The sequence below is a fragment of the Balaenoptera borealis genome (assembly GCF_965194805.1).
Source record: "Balaenoptera borealis genome assembly, chromosome: 21".
Classification (NCBI taxonomy): domain Eukaryota; kingdom Metazoa; phylum Chordata; class Mammalia; order Artiodactyla; family Balaenopteridae; genus Balaenoptera; species Balaenoptera borealis.
This window is the reverse complement of record NC_138880.1, coordinates 6,282,853-6,307,700: the sequence shown is the minus strand read 5'-3', so window position 1 is coordinate 6,307,700 and position 24,848 is coordinate 6,282,853. Positions and strand designations below refer to the sequence as shown.

The window sequence follows — 24,848 nt, the reverse complement described above, 5'->3', positions numbered from 1 at the left end:
CATACAACTGAACCAGGGATGAGTGAGTTAATTTACTGCTTCTGACCATCATATCAGCCTTAACAGCATTGTAAAAAAAATTACTGTGTATATCAGAAAAATCATAGTCTGGGCTATGTCCCTTTCCATAATTGGGCCCAGGAACTAATTAGAATCATAAATACTATCCTAGTCTCGACAGCAGTTGTTCAGGTATCCTTGTGGACATATGAATCTTGTTTGTGCAGCAGAAAAATATTTCCTTTTGGCACACCGATGACACTAGATAACTATACTAGTTGTATTTGACAGGTTGGTTAATTTTTTTTTAACATCTTTATTGGAATATAATTGCTCTACAATGTAGTGTTAGTTTCTGCTGTATAACAAAGTGAATCAGCTATATATATACATATATCCCCATATCCCCACCCTCTTGCCTCTCCCTCCCACCCTCCCTATTCCACCCCTCCAGGTGGTCACAAAGCACGGAGCTGATATCTCTGTGCAACGCAGCTGCTTCCCACTAGCAACCTATTTTACATTTGGTAGTGTATATATGTCAATGCTACTCTCTCACTTCATCCCAGCTTACCCTTCCCCCTCCCCACTTCCTCAAGTCCACTCTCTACGTCTGCGTCTTTATTCCTGTCCTGCCCTTAGATTCATCAGAAACTTTTTTGGTTTTTTTAGACTGCATATATATATGTTAGCATACAGTATTTGTTTTTCTCTTTCTGACTTACTTCACTCTGTATGACAGACTCTAGGTCCATCCACCTCACTACAAATAACTCAATTTCGTTTCTTTTTATGGCTGAGTAATATTCCATTGTATATATGTGCCACTTTTTTATCCATTCATCTGTTGATGGACACTTAGGTTGCTTCCATATCCTGGCTATTGTAAATAGTGCTGCAATGAACATTGTGGTACATGACTCTTTTTGAATTATGGTTTTCTCAGGGTATATGCCAGGTAGTGGGATTCTTGGGTCATATGGTAGTTCTACTTTTAGTTTTTAAGGACCCTCTATACTGTTCTCCATAGTGGCTGTACCAATTTACATTCCCACTAAGAGTGTAAGAGGGTTCCCTTTTCTCCACACCCTCTCCAGCATTTATTGTTTGTAGATTTTTTGATGATGGCCATTCTGACCGGTGTGAGGTGATACCTCATTGTAGTTTTGATTTGCATTTCTCTAATGATTAGTGATGTTGAGCATCTTTTCATGTGTCTGTTGGCAATCTGTATATCTTCTTTGGAGAAATGTCTATTTAGGTCTTCTGCCCATTTTTGGATTGGGTTGTCTGTTTTTTTGATATTGAGCTGCATGAGCTGCTTGTATATTTTGGAGATTAATCCATTGTCAGTTGCTCCATTTGTAAATATTTTCTCCCATTCTGAGGGTTGTCTTTTGGTCTTGTTTATGGTTTCCTTTGCTGGGCAAAAGCATTTAAGTTTCATTAGGTCCCATTTGTTTATTTTTGTTTTTATTTCCATTTCTCTAGGAGGTGGGTCAAAAAGGATCTTGCTGTGATTTATGAGTGTAGGCAGAGTGTTCTGCCTACGTTTTCCTCTAAGAGTTTGATGGTGTCTGGTCTTACATTTTAGGTCTTTAATACATTTTGACTTTATTTTTGTGTATGGTGTTAGGGAGTGTTCTAATGTCATTCTTTTACATGTAGCTGTCCAGTTTTCACAGCACCACTTATTGAAGAGGCTGTCTTTTCTCCATTTTATATTCTTGCCTCCTTTATGAGAAAAAAGGTGACCATATTGTGTGGGTTTACCTCTGGGCTTTCTATCCTGTTCCATTGATCTATATTTCTGTTTTTGTGCCAGTAGCATACTGTCTTGATCACTGTAGCTTTCTGGTATAGTCTGAAGACCAAGAGCCTGATTCCTCCAGCTCCATTTTTCTTTCTCAAGATTGCTTTGGCTATTCGGGATCTTTTTTGTTTCCATACAAATTGTGAAATTTTTTGTTCTAGTTCTGTGAAAAATGCCATTGGTAGTTTGATAGGGATTGCACTGAATCCATAGATTGCTTTGGGTAGTATAGTCATTTTCACAATATTGAGTCTTCCAATCCAAGAACATGGTATATCTCTCCATCTGTTTGTATCATCTTTAATTTCTTTCATCAGTGTCTTATAGTTTTCTGCATACAGCTCTTTTGTCTCCCTAGGTAGGTTTATTCCTAGGTGTTTTATTCTTTTTGTTGCAATGGTAAATGCAAGTGTTTCCTTAATTTCTCTTTCAGATTTTTCATCATTAGTGTATAGGAATGCAAGAGATTTCTGTGCATTAATTTTGTATCCTGCTACTCTACCAAATTCATTGACTAGCTCTAATAGTTTTCTGGTAGCATCTTTAGGATTCTCTATGTATAGTATCATGTCATCTGCAAACAGTGACAGTTTTACTCCTTTTCCAATTTGGATTCCTTTTATTTTTCTTCTTCTCTGATTGCCAAGGCTAGGACTTCTAAAACTACATTGAATAAAAGCGGCAAAAGTGAACATCCTTTTCTTGTTCCTGATTGTAGATTAAATGCTTTCAATATTTCACAGTTGAAAATGATGTTGGCTCTGGGTTTGTCGTACATGGCCTTTATTATGTTGAGGTAGGTTCCCTCTATGGCTTTCTGGAGAGTTTTTATCATAAATGGGTGTCAAATTTTTTCAAAAGCTTTTTCTGCATCTATTGAGATTATCATATGGGTTTTATCCTTCAATTTGTTAATATAGTGTATCACATTGATTGATTTACATATATTGAAGAATCCTTGTATTCCTGGGATAAACTCCACTTGATCATGGTGTATGATCCTTTTAATGTGCAGCTGGATTCTGTTTGCTAGTATTTTGTTGAGGATTTTTGCATCTATGTTCTTCAGATGTATTGACCTGTAGTTTTCTTTTTTTGTGACATCTTTGTGTGGTTTTCGTATCAGGGTGATGGTGGCCTCATAGAATGAGTTTGGGAGTCTTCCTCCCTCTGCTATATTTTGGAAGTGTTTGAGAAGGATAGGTGTTAGCTCTTCTCTAAATGTTTGATAGAATTCACCAGGGAAGCCATCTGGTCCTGGGCTTTTGTTTGTTGGAAGATTTTTAATCACAGTCTCAATTTCAGTGCTTGTGATTGGTCTGTTTATATTTTCTATTTCTTCCTGGTTCAGTCCCAGAAGGTTGTGCTTTTCTAAGAATTTGTCCATTTCTTCCAGGTTGCCCATTCTATTGGCATACAGTTGTTTCTAGTATCTCTCATGATCCTTTGTATTTCTGCAGTGTCAGTTGTTACTACTTTTTCATTTCTAATTCTGTTGATGAGTCTTCTCCCTTTTTTTCTTGATGAGTCTGGCTAATGGTTTATCAATTTTGTTTATCTTCTCAAAAAACCAGCTTTTAGTTGTATTGATCTCTGCTATCATTTCCTTCATTTCTTTTTCATTTATTTCTGACCTGATCTTTATGATTTCTTTCCTTCTGCTAACTTTGGGGGTTTTTTTTGTTGTTGTTGTTCTCCTTTCTCTAATTGCTTTAGGTGTAAGGTTAGATTGTTTATTTGAGATTTTTCTTCTTGAGGTAGGATTGTATTGCTATAAACTTCTATCTTAGAACTGCTTTTGCTGCATCCCATAGGCTTTGGTTCATCGTGTTTTCATTGTCATTTGTTTCTAGGTATTTTTTGATTTCCTCTTTGATTTCTTCACTAATCTCTTGGTTGTTTAGTAGCATAATGTTTAGCCTCCATGTGTTTGTATTTTTTACAGATTTTTTCCTGTAGTTAATATCTAGTCTCATAGCGTTGTGGTTGCAAAAGATATTTGATACGATTTCAATTTTCTTAAATTTACCAAGGCTTGATTTGTGACCCAAGATATGATCTATCCTGGAGAACGTTCCATGAGCACTTGAGAAGAAAGTGTATTCTGTTGTTTTTGGATGGAATGTCCTATACATATCAATTAACTCCATCTTGTTTAATGTGTCATTTAAAATTTGTGTTTCCTTATTTATTTTCATTTTGGATGATCTGTCCATTGGTGAAAGTGGGGTGTTAATGTCCCCTCTTATTACTGTGTTACTGTTGATTTCCCCTTTTATGGCTGTTAGTGTTTGCCATATAGATTGAGGTGCTCCTATGTTGGGTGCATAAATATTTACAATTGTTGTATCTTCTTTTTGGATTGATTCCTTTATCATTATGTAGTATCCTTCTTTGTCTCTTGTAATAGTCTGTATTTTAAAGTCCATTTTGTCTGATATGAGAATTGCTACTCCAGCTTTCTTTTGATTTCCATTTGTATGGAATACCTTTTTCCATCCCCTCACTTTCAGTCTGTTTGTGTCCCTAGGTCTGAAGTGGGTCTCTTGTAGACAGCATATATATGGGTCTTGTTTTTGTATCCATTCAGCCAGTCTATGTCTTTTGGTTGGAGTATTTTAATCCATTTACACTTAAGGTAATTGTCAATATGTATATTCCTATTACCATTTTCTTAATTGTTTTCAGTTTGTTTTTGTAGGTCTTTTCCTTCTCTTGTGTTTTCTGCCTAGAGAAGTTCCTTTAGCATTTGCTGTAAAGCTGGTTTGGTGGTGCTGAATTCTCTTAGCTTTTGATTGTCTGTAAAGGTTTTAATTTCTCCATTGAATCTGAATGAGATCCTTGCTGGGTAGAGTAATCTTGGTTGTAGGTTTTTCCCTTTCATCACTTTAAATATGTCCTGCCACTCCCTTCTGGCTTGCAGAATTTCTGCTGAAAGATGAGCTGTTAACCTTATGGGGATTCCCTTGTATGTTATTTGTTGCTTGTCCCTTGCTGCTTTTAATATTTTTTCTTTGTATTTAATTTTTGATAGTTTGATTAATACATGTCTTGGCATGTTTCTCCTTGGATTTATCCTGTATGGGACTCTCTGCCTTTCCTGGACTTGATTGACGACTTCCTTTCCCATGTTAGGGAAGTTTTCAACTATAATCTCTCCAAATATTTTCTCAGACCCTTTCTTTTTCTCTTCTTCTCCTGGGACCCCTATAATTTGAATGTTGGTGCATTTAATGTTGTCCCAGAGGTCTCTGAAACTGTCCTCAATTCTTTTCATTCTTTTTTCTTCATTCTGCTCTGTGGTAATTATTTCCACTATTTTATCTTCCAGGTCACTTATCCAGTCTTCTGCCTCAGTTATTCTGCTATTGATTCCTTCTAGAGAATTTTAAATTTTATTTATTGTGTTGTTCATCATTGTTTGTTTGCTCTTTAGTTCTCCTAGGTCCTTGTGAAATGTTTCTTGTATTTTCACCATTCTATTTCCAAGGTTTTGGATCATCTTTACTATCATTACTCTGAATTCTTTTTCAGGTAGACTTCCTATTTCCTCTTCATTTGTTTGGTCTGGTGGGGTTTTACCTTGCTCTTTCATCTGCTGCATATTTCTCTGTCTTCTCATTTTGTTTAACTTACTGTGCTTGGGTCTCCTTTTTGCAGGCTGCAGGTTCGTAGTTCCCATTGTTTTTGGTGTCTGCCCCAGTGGGTGAAGTTGGTTCAGTGGGTTTTGTAGGCTTCCTAGTGGAGGGGACTGGTACCTGTGTTCTGGTGGGTGGGGCTGGATCTTGTTTTTCTGGTGGGTAGGGCCGTGTCCAGTGGTGTGTTTTGGGGTATCTATGAACTTAGTATGATTTTAGGCAGCCTCTCTGCTAATGGGTGGGGTTGTGTTCCTGTCTTGCTAGTTGTCTGGCATGGGGCATCCAGCAGTGGAGCTTGCTGGCCATTGGGTGGAGCTGTGTCTTAGCATTGAGACAGAGATCTCTGGGAGAGCTCTTGCCGATTGATATTACGTGGGACCAGGGGGTCTCTGGTGGTCCAATGTCCTGAACTCGGCTCTCCCACCTCAGAGGCGCAGGATGACACCAAGCCGGAGCACCAAGACCCTCTTAGGCACATGGCCAGGTACGTGGGGATTTTCTTTCCTTTTGGGAAGTCTGAGGTCTTCTGCCAGCGTTCAGTAGGTGTCCTGTAGGAGGTGTTCCACATGTAGATGTATTTTTTATGTATTTGTGGGGAGAAAGGTGATCTCCACATCTTACTCCTCCACCATCTTGAAGGTCCCCAGGTTGGTTAATTTTTAAAGTTACCATTAATATCAATAACTAATCCTATACTATGTCCAATAATGGGAAAGAAGAGGAGAGTGGCATCAGTAAGGTGGGAGAATAGGAGATTCCAGGCTGCATACTCACACAGAAACAAATACCATGGATAAGAATATCTTTATGGGAGCCCAGGAATCCAACAAAAAGGTTCCAGTCCCCTTTTGGAGTAAAAACATCTGAGAGTAGATGCATTGCAGTGGGTAAGAACAACAGTTTCTCTTGACCCACATCACCCCCTTCTCCAAGGTGGCCTGTGACTTCTCCAAGAGGAGAAAGTGAAAGTGATGTAAGGAGCCTGGTTTCCCCAGCCTTGTGAGACACTGGCCACGAGGTCCACTTTTGTCTTCCCCGACCCAGAACACTGAGTGGATTGGCAGTCTGGAGACATGTAGGAGTAGGGAAAAGGGATGGGTGCTCACAGCAACAGTGTAGGGATCACAGCAACAAGCCATGTATCATAATAACTGGCTCGCAGGCTCCTGCAAGAGCCCTCCATATGAACCAATAGGATGCCTCACCTGAGGACACCCACCGCTAGCCAGAGAACAACACCTCCAGCACTCCACACACACCCGTATAGCCAGCACCCACACTCTCCAGTAGATGGTGCACGTGAGCCTCCAACAGGGTGCAGAATGCTGCGGAGGACACATGTATATTAGCAGCTGGCTGGACTCTGCTGAACTGGGGGAAGGTGCACAACTTTGAACACTTCAGAGCACAGCCTTAAGGAAAATAAATAGGAGTCTTTCCACATTCATACTGGCTTTGCAAGACTGAGAGAAAGCATACAATCCTAAACTTTCCCACCATGAGGGAATAAGAGGAATGGAGTATACACACCCACAGAAAAGGTCTGTGAGACCCTCAGAACTCTAGCTGGGCTGACTGGTGCCTGACTTCTTTCTCTCCCAAGGCCAGTTAGTAAACACTGGAGGAGATGGCAACTTCTTCAAATGTGAAGACAGCAATGCAAGGCATCAAGGAACATAAAGAATCAAGGAAACAAGACACCACCAAAGGACCGAAATATATCTCTGTGGAAGACCCCAAAAAAATGAAGATGCACAAATTGCCTGACAAAAAAAATTAAAAATAATCATCATAAGTTCAGTGAACTATAAGAGAGAATAGATAGGCAAATAAATAAAAACCAGGAAAACAATACATAAACAAAATGAGACATCTAACAAAGACAGAAATTTGTTTTTAAGAACCAAATAAATTCTGGATCCGAAGAATGAAATGACTGAACTGAAAATTTTCATATAAAAAGCTGCAAAAGCACGTTGATCAAGCAGAAGAAACAGTGAATTCAAAGACAATTATTTGAAATTATCCAGTTGGAAGAACAAAGAAAAAAGATAAATTCTATGGTATATATGGAACATTGTCGAAAGAAACAACCTATGCATATGGGAATCCCAGAAGAAGCAAAGAGAAAGGGCAGAAAGCTTACTTAATAAAGAAATACTGACAGAAGAGGAAAGAAACTTATCACAAGGGAATGCACATAAGACTGTAAGACTACTCAGCAGATACCTTGCAGTACAGAAAGTCTGAGGATATTTTCAAAGAAAAATATCTGCCAACCAAGCGTACTATACCTGGTAAAGCTATCCTTCAGAAATGAAGAAGAGATAAGACTTTCCCAGAAAGACAAATGCTGAGGAAATTCATCACCACTAGACCTGTCTTACGAAAAAAAAAGAGGCTCTTTAAAGAAGGTTCTTCAAGTCAAAATGAAAAGATGCCAAATAGAATCATGAAAACATATGAAAGGATAAAAACCACTGGCAAAAGTAAGTATTCAATAAAATTCAGATACTCCAATACTATACATAATATGGTGGTATGTAAATCACTTTTAACTCTGGTATAAAAGTTAAAAGACAAAAGCATTAAAAATAACTGTAGCTGCAACAATTTGTTCTTGGATACACAATATTTTTAAATGTTAAAATACGACTAATAGCATGAAATGTGGAGGGAGAGAAGTAAAAGCTTAGAGTTTTTGTATGAAATTGAAGATACCAGCTTAAATAGGCTGTTATGACTATAAAATGTTTTGTGTAAGCCTTGTAAAAATCACAAAAAAAATACTTTTAGTCAAAACACAAAATACAAAGAGAAATGAATCAAAGCATACCACCACAAAAAAAAATCACAAAGTAAGACTGTGAGAGACGAAAAATGGGACAAAAGAACTACAAAACAAACAGAAAACAACACTATGGCAATAGCAAATCCTTCCTTATCAGTAATTACTTTGAAAGTAAATGAATTATATTCAACAATCAAAAGACATAGAGTAGTTGAATGAATAAAAAACAAAATTCAACTATATGCTGCCTATAAGAAACTCATTTAAGCCTTCAGGATACACATAAACTGAAAGTGAAGGGATGGAAAAAAGTAGTTCATGCAAATGGCAATCAGAGAGAGCAGGGAGGGCACATTTATATCAGATAACATAGACTTTAAGACTTTAAATAAACAGTATTTATAACAATTATAAATACATATGCACCCAACCTTAGAATACCTAAATATACAAAGCAAACATTAACAGAACTGAAGAAACAGTCACAAATACAGTAATAATAATAGGTGACTTCATTACCACACTTTCAATATTGGTTAGATCATCCATAACAGAAAAATCCATAAGAAAACAATGGACTTGAACAACATTATAGACCTAATGGACCTAACAAACATACACAGAATGTTCCATCCAATAGCAGCAGAATATATATTCTCCTCAAGTGCACATAGAACATTCTCCAAGATACAGCATAGGCCAGAAACAAGTCGTAACAAATTTAAAAAGACTGAAATCATACCAAGCATCTTTTCCAACCACAATGAAAGAAAACTTGAAGTTTCACAAATTTATGAAAATTAAACAATACACTACTGAAAAAAACAATGTGTCAACGTAGAAATTAAAAGGAAGCAAAAATATTTTGAGACAAATGAAAACTGGAAATAACAACACTCCAAAACCCAAGGGATGCAGGAAATTTACTTCTGAGTGGAACTTTCATAATAATAAACACCTATATTCAAAAAATGATCTCAGACAAACAACCTACCTAACACTTCAAGGAACTAGAAAAAGAAGAACCAACTAGGCTCAAAGTTAGCAGAAGGAAAGTAATAATATATATTAGAGCAGAAATAAGTGAAATAGAGATTTGAAAAACAATTTTAAAAAGTCACAAAAACTAAGAGCTGGGTTTTTGAAAAGATAAAATTGGCAAACTTTTAGCTAGGCTAACTGAGAAAAATAAAAGAGACAATTCATATAAATTATAAATGAAAGAGGTGGCATTATAACAGATATCACAGAAATACAAGGGATTATAAGAGACTACAATTATAAACAAACAAATTTTATAAACTAGAAGAAACCTAGAAATGATCTTCCAAGATTGAATCATGAAGAAATAGGAAATCTGAACAAACCAATAATGAGCAAACAGACTGAGTCAGTTATCAAAAACCTCCCAAAAAAGAAAAGCCCAGGAGCAGATGGCTTCACAGTTGAATTCTATCAAACATTTAAGGAAAAATTAAGGCCAATCCTTCTTAATCTCTTCCAAAAATTGAAGAGGAAAAAACACTTTCAAACTTATTTTACAAGGCCAGAATTACCCTCAGGCCAAAGTCAGACAAAGACATCACAAGAAAAGAAAACTATATGCCAATGTAGTTTTGACCTGATGAACAGCCTGATGAACATAGATGCAAAAATCCTCAACAAAATACTAGCAAACCAAGTTCAACGGCACATTAAAATGTTAATACACCATCATCAAATGAGATTTAGCCCTAGGATGCAAGGATGGTTGAACATACCCACGTCAATAAATGCAATACACTACATTAACAGAATGAAGGATAAAAATAACATGATCATCTCAACAGATACAGCAAAAGAATTTGCCAAAATTTAATATATTTTCATGATGAAAGACTATCAACTTAGCTATAGGAAGGAACGCACCTCAACATAATAAAGGCTGTATATGACAATCCCATAGCTAACAAGCCAAGGATGCCCTCTCTCACTACTCCTGTTCAACTTAGTACTGGAAGTCCTAGCCAGAGCAATGAGGCAAGAAAAAAGAAATAAAAGACATCCAAATTGGAAGGAAAGAAGTCAAATTGTCTCTGTTTGCAGATGACATTATGCTATATATAGAAAAGGTTAAAGACTTCACCAAAAAAAACTGTTAAAAATAATAACTTAATTATTTAAAGTTGCAAGATACAAAATCAACATATAAAGATAGTTGTGTTTCTTTAAATGTAAAAATGAGCTATCTACAAAACAAATTAAGAAAAAATCCTATTTACAATAGCATCAAAAAGAATAAAATGCTTAGGAGTAATTTTTATTAAGGATATATAAGATCTGCACACTGAAAATTATAAAACATTGATGAAGGAAATCCATGATGAAAAACAAGTAAATGGAAAGATAGCCTTTGCTGATTTTTCTTTGTGCCCTTTGGCTTTAATAAATCATAGTCATGAGTAAGCTATATGCTGAGTACTGTGAGTTCTCTACTGATTCATTAAACCTAGAGATACTACTGGAGACCTCTGAGAAAGGAAAAAATTGCCATCTTAACAATTCTGAGTCTTCCAATCCATTCACATGGAATATTCCAACTTCACTTAGATTTTTTCTTTTCCTCAAAAATGTGTTACGTGAATCTGTTTTGCATTTCTTTTATTAAGAGTATTCTTATGCTACTGTGAATGGAATTGTTTTTCTAATTTCATTTCAAGATTGTTCACTGCAATTACATAGAAATTCAATTCATTTTTGTATAGCGAATGTGTATCTTGTGACTTTTATAAACTCATTTGTTTTCAAAGCTATTTTTGATGAATTCCTTAGGATCATTACATACATGCAGGATCATGTCATCTGCAGAGAGAGGTGTACTTCCTCCCTCCAAATTGGATGACTTTTATTTCTTTTTCTTACCTGACTGTACTCTCTACAGTCTCTAGTACAGCATTTAATAGAGGTGATAAGAGCCTACACCTCCTTGCTCTGTGTCTGATTTTAGGGGGAAAGTACTCAGAATTTTGTTATTGGTATGATGTTAGCTGTAGGTATTTCATAGATGACCTGTATCAGGTTAAGTTTCTCCCTATTTATAATTTGTGGATAATTTTATAAATGAGTAGTTATTACATCTGTTATATCCTTTTACTGAATCTTTTGAGATGATCATGTATTTTCTTTTCCTTTATTTAAATAATATGGTGTGCTACATTAATTAAACAAATGTGCATTACTGAAATAAATCCCTCTTAGTCATGGTGGCATTCTTTTCATATTTCTGGATTCTGTTTGTAATTTTAAAAGGGTTTTTGCATTGACATTCGTGAGGAATACTGGTCTATAGTCTCCCTGTGAGGCTTTCATCTGGTTTGGTGTCAGGGTAATACTGTCCTTTAAAATGAGTTATTTTTCTTATTTATTTTTTTTAAATAAATTTATTTATTTTATTTATTTATTTTTGGCTGCGTTGGGTCTTTGTTGCTGCGTGTGGGCTTTCTCTAGTTGCGGTGAGTGGGGACTACTCTCTGTTGTGGAGCATGGGCTCTAGGTGCACGGGCTTCAGTAGTTGTGGCATGCAGGCTCAGTAGTTGTGGCTCACAGGCTCTAGAGCACAGGCTCAGTAGATGTGGTGCACAGGCTTAGTTGCTCCGCAGCAGGTGGGATCTTCCCAGACCAGCGCTCAAACCCATGTCCCCTGCATTGGCAGGTGGATTTTTAACCACTGCGCCACCAGGGAAGCCTTAAAATGAGTTTTAAAGTATCCCTTTCTCTTACATTTTCTGGGAAAGATTGTGGTGTATTGTTATTGTTTCTTCTTTAAATGTTTGATAATATTCACCAGGGAAGCTATCTAAATCTGGGCTTTAATTTGTGGAAAGATTTTAAAATAATCACCTTAAAGAACCTCGATGAAGAAATGTAAGAGAACACAGGTAGATAACCAGAGGAAATTGGAAAAACTGCAAGAGCAAAATGGAGGAATAAAGAAAGTGTAACCATCAAAAAGAACCAAACAGAAATTGTAGAGTTGAAGAAAACAATAATAAAAATAAAAATTTAATGAAAGACTTCAAAAGCAGAATCAATCATGCAGAAGCAACAGTAAGTGAACCTGAATATTGTTTATTTCCAATTATCCAGTAGAGAAACAACAACAACCAAAAATAATAAAAAAGTAAAGAACACCTACCTGAATTATGGTAGCTTATCAAGCAAATGAACATTCATATCATGAGAGCTCCTGAAGGGGAAGACAGAGAGAAAGGAGCAGAAAGATTTTTAAAGAAATAATAGCTGAAAACTTCCCAAATCTTGGGAGACATATGGACAGCTAGGAACAGAAGGCTAAAAGGTCTCCAAACAAGAAAAACCCAAAATATATTCCCCTAAGACAAATTATAACCAAACTGTTAAAAGTCAAAAGAAAAATTTTGAAGCAGCAAGATAAAAATTACTCATTACATATAAAGGAATCCATAAGGTTATCAGTGGATTTCTCTTGCAGAAATGTTGCAAACCAGGATGGAGGGGGATGAAACATTCAAAATACTAAAAGAAAAAATTGCCAACCAAGAAAACTATGCAAGGCAAAGTGCCCTTCAAAAATTAAGGAGAGATAAAGACAATTCCAGACAAATAAAAGGTAAGGGGGTTCATCACCTCCAGACCTGCTTATAAGAAATCCAACAAGGAGTTCATCAAATTATAGGAGGACGCTAAGTCATGAAAATATATAAAAGTGTAAAACTCACTGGTAAATGTAAATATATAGTCAAATTCAGAATATCCTAATACTGTAATCATGACAAATCACATTTATCTCTACTACAAAAGTATTATGAAATAAACATAGTTATAATAATTTTTTAATGGATTCACAATATAAAAAATACAAAATGTGATATTAAATGCATAAAATATAGGAGGAGGAGAATTAAAAATGCAAAGCTTTTGTATTTATAGAAGATGGATTGTTATTAGCAGCTTAAAATATACTGTTATATCTATAAAATATCTTTGTAAGCATCATGGTATTCACAAAGAGGTAATCTATAATAGATACACAAATTAAAATATATCACTACAAAAAATAAATCAAAAAGGAAGATGGAAAAGAAAAAGGAACTTTAAAAAACAGAAAACAACTAACAAGATGGCAATAGAAAGTCCTTACCTATCAATAATTACTTTAAATGTAAACAGATTAAATTCTCCAATCAAAATATACAGAGTGGAAAATGGATAGAGAAAAAAAAAAGATTCAACAGTCAAGAAACTCAATTTAGCTTTAAGAATATGCCTAAGCTGAAAGTGAAAGGAATAAAAAGATATTCCATGCAAATGCTAACCAAAAGAAAGCATGGTTTACTGCACTTATATTAGACAAAATAGACTTTCAGTCAAATCAGTCACAAAAGACAAAGAAGGTCATCATAAAATGATAAAGGGATCAATCCATCAAGAGAATATAACACTTGTAACTATACATGCAACAAATATTGGAGCACCTAAAAACTTTAAGCAAATATTGACAGACTGAAGGGAAAAGTAGACAACAATACAATAACAGAAGGGGACGTCAATACCCTACTTTTAACATTGGATAAATCAACCAGAAAGAAAGTCAGTAAGAAAATAGCAGACCTGAATAACATTATAGATCAAATGGACCTTGAGACATATATAGGACATTATTTCCAATGGAAAAAAATACAAATTCTTCTCAAAAGCACATGTATCATTCTCTACAATAGGATATGTGGTGGTCACAGGCAAGTTATAAGAAACTTAAGACTGAAATAATATTTTGTGTATTTTACAATGTTATGAAACTAGAAACCAATAAAAGAGGAAAAAGGGGAAAATTCAGAAAATGCAGAATTAAACATCACACTCCTGAACAACCAGTAGATCAAGGAGAAATAAAAGAAACATCAAAAAGAATCCTGAAATAGACAAAAACAAAAAAAAATATACCAAAATATATGAGATGCCGCAAAATCAGTTATAAGAGTTACGTTTATAGCAATAAATGTCCACATTAAAAAAAGGAAATATCTCAAATAAACAACCCAACATTACACCTAAAGGAATAAGAAAAGGAGGAAAAAAGTAAACCCAAAGTTAGTAAAAGGTAGAAAAGAACAAAGATTAGAGGGGAAATAAATGAAATAGAGACTAAAAAGAAAATAGAGAAGATCAATAAAACTAGGAGTTGGATTTTTGCAATCCAAAATGGCAAAACTTCAGTTAGACTAACCAAGTAAAAAAAAGACAGGCCTCAATAAAATAAAATTATGAATGAAAGAAGAGACACTAAATCTGATACTGTAGAAATACAAAGGATCATAAGAAGCTACTATGAAAAATTATATGCTGACAAAGTGTGTGACCTAGAAGAAATGTATACGTTCCAAGAAACACACAACCTACCAAGACTGAATCATGAAGAAATGGAAAACTTGAACTGACTAATCACAACTATAGAGACTAAATTTGTTTTTAAAACCTCCTAAGAAAAGCCCAGGATCAGATGGTTTCACAAGTGAATTCTATGAAATATTTAAAGAAGAATATAATACTAATCCTTCTCAAACTCTTCCAAAAAATTAAAAAGGAGGGAATACTTCCAAACTCGTTTTACAAGGCCAGCATTACCCCAGTACTAAAGACAGATAAGGACACCAGAAGAAAAGAAAATTGCAGGCCAATATCCCTGGTGAATACAGATGAAAAACATTCTGAAGAAAATGCTAGCACACCAAATTCAACAGCATATTAAAAGGAACAAACATCATGGTCAAGTGGGATTTATACCTTAGATGCAAGAATGATTCAACATACAGGTATCAATAAATGCAATACACCCCATTAATAAAATTAAGAGTAAAATTCATATAATCTGAAGAGATGCAGAAAAAAACATTTGACAAAATTCAACACCCTTTCATGATAAACACTCAAAAAATTCGGTATAGAAAGAACATATCTCAACATAATAAAAGCTATATATGACAAACTTTAGCTAACATTATACTCAATAATGAAAAGCTGAAATCTTTTCCTCTAAGATCAGGAACAAATGGAGGTATCCACTATCACCACACCTATTCAGCACAGTACTAGAAGTTCTAGCCAAAGCAATTAGGCAAGAAAAAAAAATAAAAGGCACTCAAATCAGAAAGGAAGAAGTAAAATTTTCACTGTTTTCACATGACATGATCTTATATACAGAAAATCCTAAAGAACCACAAAAAAATCCATTAGAGCTTATACACAAATTCAGTAAAGTTGCAGGATACAAAATCAAACTACTAAAATCATTTTCATTTCTGTCCATTTTTAACAAAATATATGAAAAAGAAAAATTTTAAATCCCACTTATAATAGTATCAAAAACACTATATTACTTGGGAATAAATTTAACTTTTAGACTTTATATGATGAAATTATGGCTGAAAACTTCCCTAACCTAAAGAAGGAAACAGATATCCAGGTAAAGGAATCACAGAGAATCCCAAACAAGATGAACCCAAAGAGACCCACATTAAGAATTATCATAATTAAAATAGCAAGAGTTAAAGATAAAGAGAAAATTGTAAAGGCTGCAAGAGACAAAGTCACATACAAGGGAAGCCAAATAAGGCTCTTAGCTTATTTTTCTAAAGAAACTTGCCACCACAGAAGAGAGTGGTATGATATATTTAAAGTGCTGAAAGAAAAAAAAAATCTACAACCTAGAATATTCTACCCTGCAAGGTTATCATTCTGAATTGAGAAAGAGATAAAGCTTTTTCAAGACAAGCAAAAATGAAAAGAGTTCATCACTACTAAACCAACCTTACAAGAAATGTTAAAGGATCTTCTTTAAGTGAAAAATAAAAGGCTACAGCAAGAAATAAGAAAATATAGGAAGTGAAAAATCTCCCTGGTAAAGGCAAATATATAGTTAAGGCAGTGGATCAACCACTTAAATAATCTAGTATCAAGGTTAAAAGACAAAAATTGTAGAAATCAACTATAGCTACAATAAACATATAAGGAATAGTCATGAAGATGTAAAATATGACATCAAAAACACAAAATGTATGTGGGGGGGTAAAAAATGTAGATCTTTTAGAATGTGTTTGAATTTAAATGACTATCAGTTTAAAACAAGTAGGTGTAGCTATAGGTCAACATATATGAACCCCATGGTAATCCAAATCAAAAACTACAATAGATATACAAAAATTAGAGAGAAAGGAACCCATACATAACACTAAAGAAAATCATCAAACTGCAAGGGAAGAAACTAAAAGAGAAAGAAAAGAGAAGAATTACAGAAACAACCAGAAAGCAAGGAACAAAATATCAATAAGTACATAGCTATCAATAACCCCTTTAAATGTCAAAGGACTATATGCTGCAATCAAAAGGCTGACTGGATAAAAAAAAAAAAAACCAAGACCCATCTATAAGCTACCTATAAGAGACTCACTTCAGAGCTAAAGACATACACAACAATCTCATCTACAATCACATGAAAAAGAATAAAATACCTAAGAATAAATACCTAAGAATAAAGGAAGTGAAAGACCTATACTCTGAAAACTATAAGACATTGATGAATACATACAAATAAATGGACAGATATACCATGTTCATGGATTGGAAGAATTAATGTTAAAATGACTGTACTACCCAAAGCAATCTACAGATTGAATGCAATCCCTAGCAAAATACTCATGACATTTTTCTCAGAACTAGAACAAAGAATTCTAAAATGTGTATGCAACCACAAAATACACCTAGCAGCCAAAGCAATCTTGAGAAAAAAAGAACTAGAGTTATCACACTCCCTGACTTCTGACTATTTTACAAAGCTACAGTAATCAAAACAGTATGCTACTGACACAAAAGCAGTTATAAATCAATGGAACAGAATAGAGAGCTCAGAAATAAATCATACACATATGGTCAATTAATCTATGACAAAGGAGGCAAGAAGATATACAATGGTGAAACGACAGTCTCTTTAATAAGTCATGTTGGGAAAACTGGACACCTCCATCTAAAAGAATGAAATTTTTGTATATGATTTGTGTATATCACATCATATACAAGAATAAACTCAACATGGACTAAAGACCTAAATGCAAGACCAGAAACCATAAAACTCCTAGAAGAAAACGTAAGCAGTACACTCTTTGACTTTGAATTTAGCAATATTTTTATTGGATCTGTCTCCTCAGGCAAGGGTATAAAAACCAAAAATAAAGAAATGGGACTCATTCAAACAAAATCTTTTGCACAATGAAGGAAACCATCAAGAAAACAAAAAGGCAACCTACTGAATGGGAGAAGATATTTGCAAATATGTTTGTTAAGGGGTTAATACCCAAAATATATAATGAACTCATATGACTCAATATTAAAAAACAAGCAAACAGAACAAACAACTTGATTTTATTTTTTTCCCTTTTTTTAAATTTAATTTTTATTTTAAAATTTAAAAAAAAATTTTATTGGGGTATAGCTGTTTTACAATGTTGTGTTAGTTTCTACTGTACAGCGAAGTGGAGTTCCCTGTGCTATAAGCAGGTTCTCATTAGTTATCTATTTTATACATATTAGTGTACATATGTCAATCCCAATCTCCCAATTCATCCCACCCCCCCCCCTTTTCACCCCTTGGTGTCCATACGTTTCTTCTCTACTTCTGTGTCTCTATTTCTGCCTTGCAAATAGGTTCATCTATACCATTTTTCTAGATTCCACATATATGCGTGAATATATGATATTTGTTTTTCTCTTTCTGACTTACTTCACTCTGTATGACAGTCTCTACTGGTCAGAATGGCCATCATTAAAAAATCTACAAATAATAAATGCTGGAGAGGGTGTGGAGAAAAGGGAATCCTCTTGCACTGTTGGTGGGAATGTAAATTGATACAGCCACTATGGAGAACAGTATAGAGGTTCCTTAAAAAACTAAAACTGGAATTACCATATGACCCAGCAATCCCACTACTGGGTATATACCCAGAAAAACCATAACTCAAAAAGACACATGCACCCCAATGTTCACTGTGGCACTATTTACAATAGCCAGGTCATGGGAGCAACTAAATGCCCATCGACAGATGAATGGATAAAGAAGATGTGGTACATATATACAATGGAATATTAATGAGCCATAAAAAGGAACAAAATGGGGTCATTTGTAGAGACATGGATGGACAACTTGATTTTGAAATGGACAGAGAGCCTGAATAGGCATCTTTCAAAAGAAGACACACAGATGGCCAACAGGCACATGAAAAGATGTTCAACATCACTAATCAGGGAAATGCAAATCAAAATCACAATGAGATATCACCTCACACCTGTCAGAATGGCTATAGTCAAAAAGGCAACAAATAGCAAGTGTTTACAAGGATGTGGAGAAAAGGGAACCCTGGCACAGTATTGGAGGGAATGTAAATTGTTACAGTCACTATGGGAAACTATATGGAGGTTTCTCAATTAAAAATAGAACTACTTTGATCCAGGATATATATCTGAAGGATATAATACCAGTGTCTTGAAGAGCCAGGTGCACCCCCATGTTCATCGCAGCATTACTCACAATAGCTTAGATATGGAAATGACCTAAGTGTCGAGCAATAGATTAATGTATTAAAAGAAATGTAGTGTGGAATAATATTCAGCCATAAAAAATAAGGAAATCTTGCCATTTGCGACAACATGTAGGAACCTGGAGGACATTATGCTAATTGAAATAAGTCAGACAAGAGAAAGAGAAATACTGTATAATCTCACATGTGAAATGTAAAAAAGCCAAACTCCTCAAAGCAGAGAGTAGATTGGTGGTTGCCAGAGGGTGCTAGGTGAGGAAAATGGGAAGATGTAGGTTAAGGGTACAAATTTTCAGCTATACAATGAAAAAAATCTGGGGATCTAACGTACTGCATGGTGACTGTAGTTAACAATAATGTTATTATATACTTAAAATTTGCTAAGATAGTAAATCTTAAATGTTCTCAGTATGTGAAGTGGTGGATGCGTTAACTAACCTTATTGTGGTCATCATTTCACAATACATACTTAGAGCAAATCATTACGTTGTACATCTTAAACTAAAGAATTGTATGTTGATTATATCAAGAAGCCTGGGGAAAATTTTTTTAAAGATTAAATCATGCTCTTCCTCCCGTCTTGAGAATGTGTGCCATTTACCTTTGTTCAAGAGCTTGTTTCTTTCTCCTTTTAGGGTTCCAATGGATTGTGCTGGGTGTCGGGCAATTTTCAGGGGTTCGTTAAATGCTTTCATTAAAAGCAACTGAATGGTTGTACAGTAACTGAATGAATTGTGAAGGTACAGAGGATTTTTACCAGAAGACAGTAAAGAGAAGTGAGCCAAAAAAAAAGAACTAATCTAACTTCCTGTCCCTATGTTAAGTATGGTCTTATAAAATAAAAACTTAAGAAGGTTGCCCAAGGTGTATGTTGATCATAGAGAAATCCCAGTGGGTACAGGAAAGATTTCTAATGTGGTATAGGAATGGGAAGTCAAGTCAGGAGAGAGAAGCATCAGGCATTATGTACAGGAGAGTCCTAGAAATGACAGTTTACAGAGTGGACTGAAGTGTGACAGGGGCTCCAATGCTGCTTGCATATAATAAGATGGGAAGGAGTGCATAGAGTAGTGACATGTTTTCCATCTCCTTGGAACAAGTATTTCAAGAAATTTAATGCTGGGACTTCCCTGGTGGCGCAGTGGTTAGGAATCCGCCTGCCAATGCAGGGGACACGGGTTCGAGCCCTGGTCCAGGAAGATCCCACATGCTGTGGAGCAACTAAGCCCGTGCACCACGACTACTGAGCCTGTGCTCTAGAGCCTGCAAGCCACAACTACTGAAGCCCACGCACCTAGAGCCTGCACTCCACAACAAGAGAACCCACCGCAACGAGAAGCCCACACACCGCAACAAAGAGTAGCCCCTGCTCGACACAACTAGAGAAACCCCGCACGCTGCAACAAAGACCCAATGAAGCCAAAAACAGATAAATTAAAAAAAAAAAAAAAAAAAAAGAATCCGCCTGGTAATGCAGACGAAACAGGTTCGAGCCCTGGTCCAGGGAGATCCCACATGCCGCGGAGCAACTAAGCCCGTGCGTCACAACGACTGAGCCTGCGCTCTAGAGCCCGTGAGCCACAATTACTGAGCCCTTGTGCCACAACTACTGAAGCCTGTGTGCCTAGAGTCCATTCTACACAACAAGTGAAGCCACTGCAATGAGAAGCCTGCGCACCACAATGAAGAGTAGCCCCCACTCGCCGCAACTAGAGAAAGCCCGCATGCAGCAACAAAGACCCAACACAGCCAAAAATAATAAATAAATAAATAATTTTTTTTTAAAAAAGAAATTTAATGTTAACATATAAAATACAGATTGCCTCCTACCTTGCAGTCTCGTGTGCAGCATTCCCCCGAACCACATATTTTATTTTTTTTCTTTGTACATGTTCTAGGATCACAGCAGTCTGGATGTGTACAATTCTGGAAACAAATGCTTTGTTACTCAGTCATGCATGATTAGGTACAGTCAAATAAAACTGCAATACAGAATTTATTTACGAAGTATGAGCATTTCTTAAAAACCAGTTTCAGTAATCCCACTCTTTACATGAGACTTATTGAAATCAACATCTCAGCCAGTAGGTTGTAAAAGAAATGTGTCATTTCACTACATTTCATATAATCTGAACAATATTAACATACTACTGTGGAGCCAAAAACTTAGAAGAAATAGTTATTAGATTTCTTGTTAGCTACCATTCTCTTCTAAATTTTTCCTATATCCTTGCTTTCATAATAAATCTATTTACACACTGTCAGCATGCAGACTCTCAGCTTCTCTGTCTGAAATGGCAAACCCCCAAACTTCTGCCCCCAGAAAAGTGGTCCCAGAAGCCAGTCTGGTCTGTCCAGATTTCACTGTGATGCTGGCCCCATACGTACTTGTATTTTACAAGATTCAGTGCCTTCAATCAACTTTTCCAGTCTTCAGTAGCAAGTTTGTTTTAAACTCTGTAATTTACCAATATTAGAAGTTTGAGTTTCCTGGTGGTGTGTTTTTTCTTACTGGTATTTTTAATTGGTATTTTCAATGAACAGCTTCACCACAGGCAGCAATATTATACTTTAAAAAGGCTATTTATTTCATCTATTGACTCGTGTATTAATGTACTCAAAGTTTAAATATTCCTTTGTTAGCTTTTTTTCTTACTGTCTCTCTTAATCAAATGTTTGGTCATTCTAGTTTGGGTTTTTTTTCTTTTTCAATACAACTCCATTTGTAAGGGCAGACTTTCTTAAGAATAGAATGCTCTGGCTATTTCAAAATGGTTCCTTTTCCCCTCCCTCTGCCAGAAGCATTAGACTTCTCTCCAGTATTCACTGTGACAACCAGTTCAAGTTTCTGCAGGTAAAACTCATAAAAGTGTGGGGACCTTCCTATGATCCGGTTCCCCTGGAGTTTTAAACTATCAGAGTTCTACACACTGAGACTCCAGAAATTTGTCAATTACAGTTCAGGTTTTCCTACCCAGATGCTGGTTCCCAAAAGGTTTTAGCTTGTGCGTTGCTACTCTAGTAAGTTGTGATTCTCTGCATTCACCTGTTGGTTTTTCCAGTTTGTGGGGCAGTGGTTTGCTCTGTGACCTCACTTCTCTGATGGATGCAAGAAGAGCTGTTTCTTTTCCAAGTTGGTTAGCTTTTTACTTGTTGTAGGGACTAAGTGGTGACTTCTAAACTTCTCACATGTCAGACCAGAAACCATAATTCTTGTCTTTTGATGTATTTGAATAAAAGTCCTTTGAACTGGCTTTTGAACATATTATATATATATATATATATATACACACACACACACATATATATATGTTTGAACATATATAAATTGTAAATATTTTCTCCCATTTCAGAGTCTATCATTTTATTTTTCTTAACAGAGCCTAGAAGAAAAAGTTTCTAAATTTGATTAAGTACAACTTACATATTTTTCTTTAAAACCTCATTCTTATTTGCCTTACCTAAGAAAGTTCTGCCTATCACAGAGCCAAAAAGACTGTCTCCTGTGTTTTACTCTAAAAGCTTTAGGATTTTCGCTTTTATGTTTAGGTCTTTGATCCATTTCAAGTTAATTTTTGTGTACGGTGAGATGTCAAAGTTTTCTTTTATGTACATGGATATCTAGTTCATACAATACCTTTGTTGGAAAGGTTTTCTTCACCCATTGAACTGCCTTAACATCTCTGATTGTCAGAGAATCAATTGATCTTATAAATATTTTATATTTGGATTCTCTATAGTGCTTCATTAAGGGATATGTTTATGCTTTGGCCAATACCACATTATCTTATTTCAGCTTTATAGAAAATTTTGAAATTTACAGAAAATTAGTGTATGTGCTCCACCTTTGTTCTTTTTAATTGCTTTGTCTATTCTAGGTCCTTTGCATTTCCATATATATTATAGTATCAGCTTGTCAATTTCCACAGAACGATGGTGGGGTTTGGATTGGGATTGTGTGGAGTGTTGATGTAGAGCTGACATCTTAGCAATATTGTGTCTTCCAGTCCATGAAAGTCGGATATGTCTCCCTTTCAATCTTCTTTCATTTCTCTGAGCAATGTAAGTTTTCATTGTACAGGTCTTGCATGTATTCTGTTAAATTTATCTCTATTTCATGTTTTTGAAACAATGTATATGGAATTGTACATTTTAGTTCATTTTCCATTTGTTCATTGTTTATACATAGAAATCCATGGAATTTGGGTTCACATGCATTCATTAATTAGCTTTAGCAGACTTTGGGGGCAGATTGTTTAGGATTCTCCAATCACGTGGCCAAGTTGAATTTGATTAAAGACAGTTTTAATCTTCCTTTCCACTCGTTGTGTGTTTCTTTTTCTTGCCTTACTGCAGTTTCACTGTGTGCTTCTTTGTGTTTCTTTATCTTCCCTTACTGCAATGGCAGGAGCATCCACTGCAGTGTTGAAGGGAAACATAACCTGTCAATACAAAACTTTTTTTCCGTATAATAGCAAACGATGCATTTTGCTATATAGTCTATAGTCTTTAGATGTTCTTGTCTTTTTGTTACTGCTTGTTGTTAAAGGCATATTTCTTCAACTCCTTATACACTCTTTGTGGTCACTAATTATAAGATTAGAGCTGATGCATACACTAAAGAATTTAGGAGGGCAATATTTGAAGACAAATAGTAACTAAAGGATGTTTGCTCTCCACTTCAAAAAATGGCAAGATTAGGAAACTTAAAGGCTTCCATCTTCCCCAAAGAAGGTATTTTTCAAAATTATTTTTCTAAAAGACAAGGTCTTCTTTTCCACCTCGTACTCACATATATGGGAAATAAAAAATATTTTTGAAAAGATTTCCACTAACCTGTAAAGTGCCACAATCACATTCTTCACCCGATTCCAACTTTCCATTGCCACACATCTTCCTCTGTTTGTAAACTGGCTCATCAGGAAGAATTTTATGAAGACATTCAAGGCCAGAATGTGCAGCAAAATATTTAAAGTCATCCAAGCTACAAGTGCTAAAATCCTTTATACCCCCAGATAGCCTAAAATATAAAAAAAAGTGTATGACAAAAATTATTGCTGTATAACTCTACATTTCTCGTAATGTATGATGTTTTGAAGAGAGATTTAAAGAGCATTATTCTCATGGATAACAATAGGCACACTTTTAAAAATATAAAAGTATTTTAAAAATACTAACATTTTTAACACACTTTTTAAATTTCACCAAGAAAATTCTTATAATGAAAAAAAATTCCAAAATCTTTTGCCATTCATTCTGTTTTAAAGAAGACCAATTATTTACCTATCTGAAAATCTTTATTAATTGTTTAAACATAGGAACTGTGTTACTCTTTATTTACCTTCTTAGTGCCAAACAACTGAATTTAAAATTTTTGGCCTCAGTATTTAATATACTTTTTATTTATTTAATATCATTTTTGTATTTTTTCTGTAAATACCAATATGAGCATGTCTGTATTATCTTTAAAAGTATATTTTAGACCTTTTGCTCTCTGTAATTAGGCATTTTTCAAACAAGAATCTGTTGTTTGATTTATACCATGGGAGGGACAAGAGGAATACCTGTCCTGACGGAGTGAGAAAGTTGTTAGTAGTTTGCTAATATATCAGCATCCAACTAAAACACTAGAAAGAATACAATTTAAGAGTAAAGACTATGCCCTAGACTAGTAGCTGACAAACTTTTCTGTGAAGGGCCGCACAGTAAATATTATAGGCTTATATGCCATATGCTCTGTTGCAGCTACTCAACTCTGCCACTGTAGTGCAAAAGCAGCCATGAAGAACATGTAAAACAGTAAGCCTATAAAATTAATTTACAAAACAGGCAGGCAGCCAAATTTAGCCTATGGATCATTGTTGGCTGACCTCTGCCCTATACTAAAATCTACTCTGTATCAGTCCTAACAGTTAGGGCCTAAACTCAAGCCCTGACAACATCCCCACAGGAAACCAAGTTTGGAAGTTCAGGCCTGCCATTTTAGAGGGGTTTGGAAATGC

General features: G+C 35.3%; 1 protein-coding gene across 3 annotated transcripts in view; it reads right to left on the bottom strand.

Annotated features, from left to right (window-relative positions):
- Window positions 1–24,848, bottom strand: part of LOC309619527 (disintegrin and metalloproteinase domain-containing protein 5-like) — a 147,105-nt gene that overhangs the window by 61,993 nt on the left and 60,264 nt on the right. For all 3 annotated transcript variants that reach the window (XM_082374758.1, XM_082374760.1, XM_082374759.1), the window contains 2 exons: window positions 23,683–23,866; window positions 20,677–20,772 (listed from right to left, as the gene is read on the bottom strand). In XM_082374758.1, the coding sequence (XP_082230884.1) occupies window positions 20,677–20,772; window positions 23,683–23,866 (280 nt within the window). The remainder of the gene's footprint in view (window positions 1–20,676; window positions 20,773–23,682; window positions 23,867–24,848) is intronic.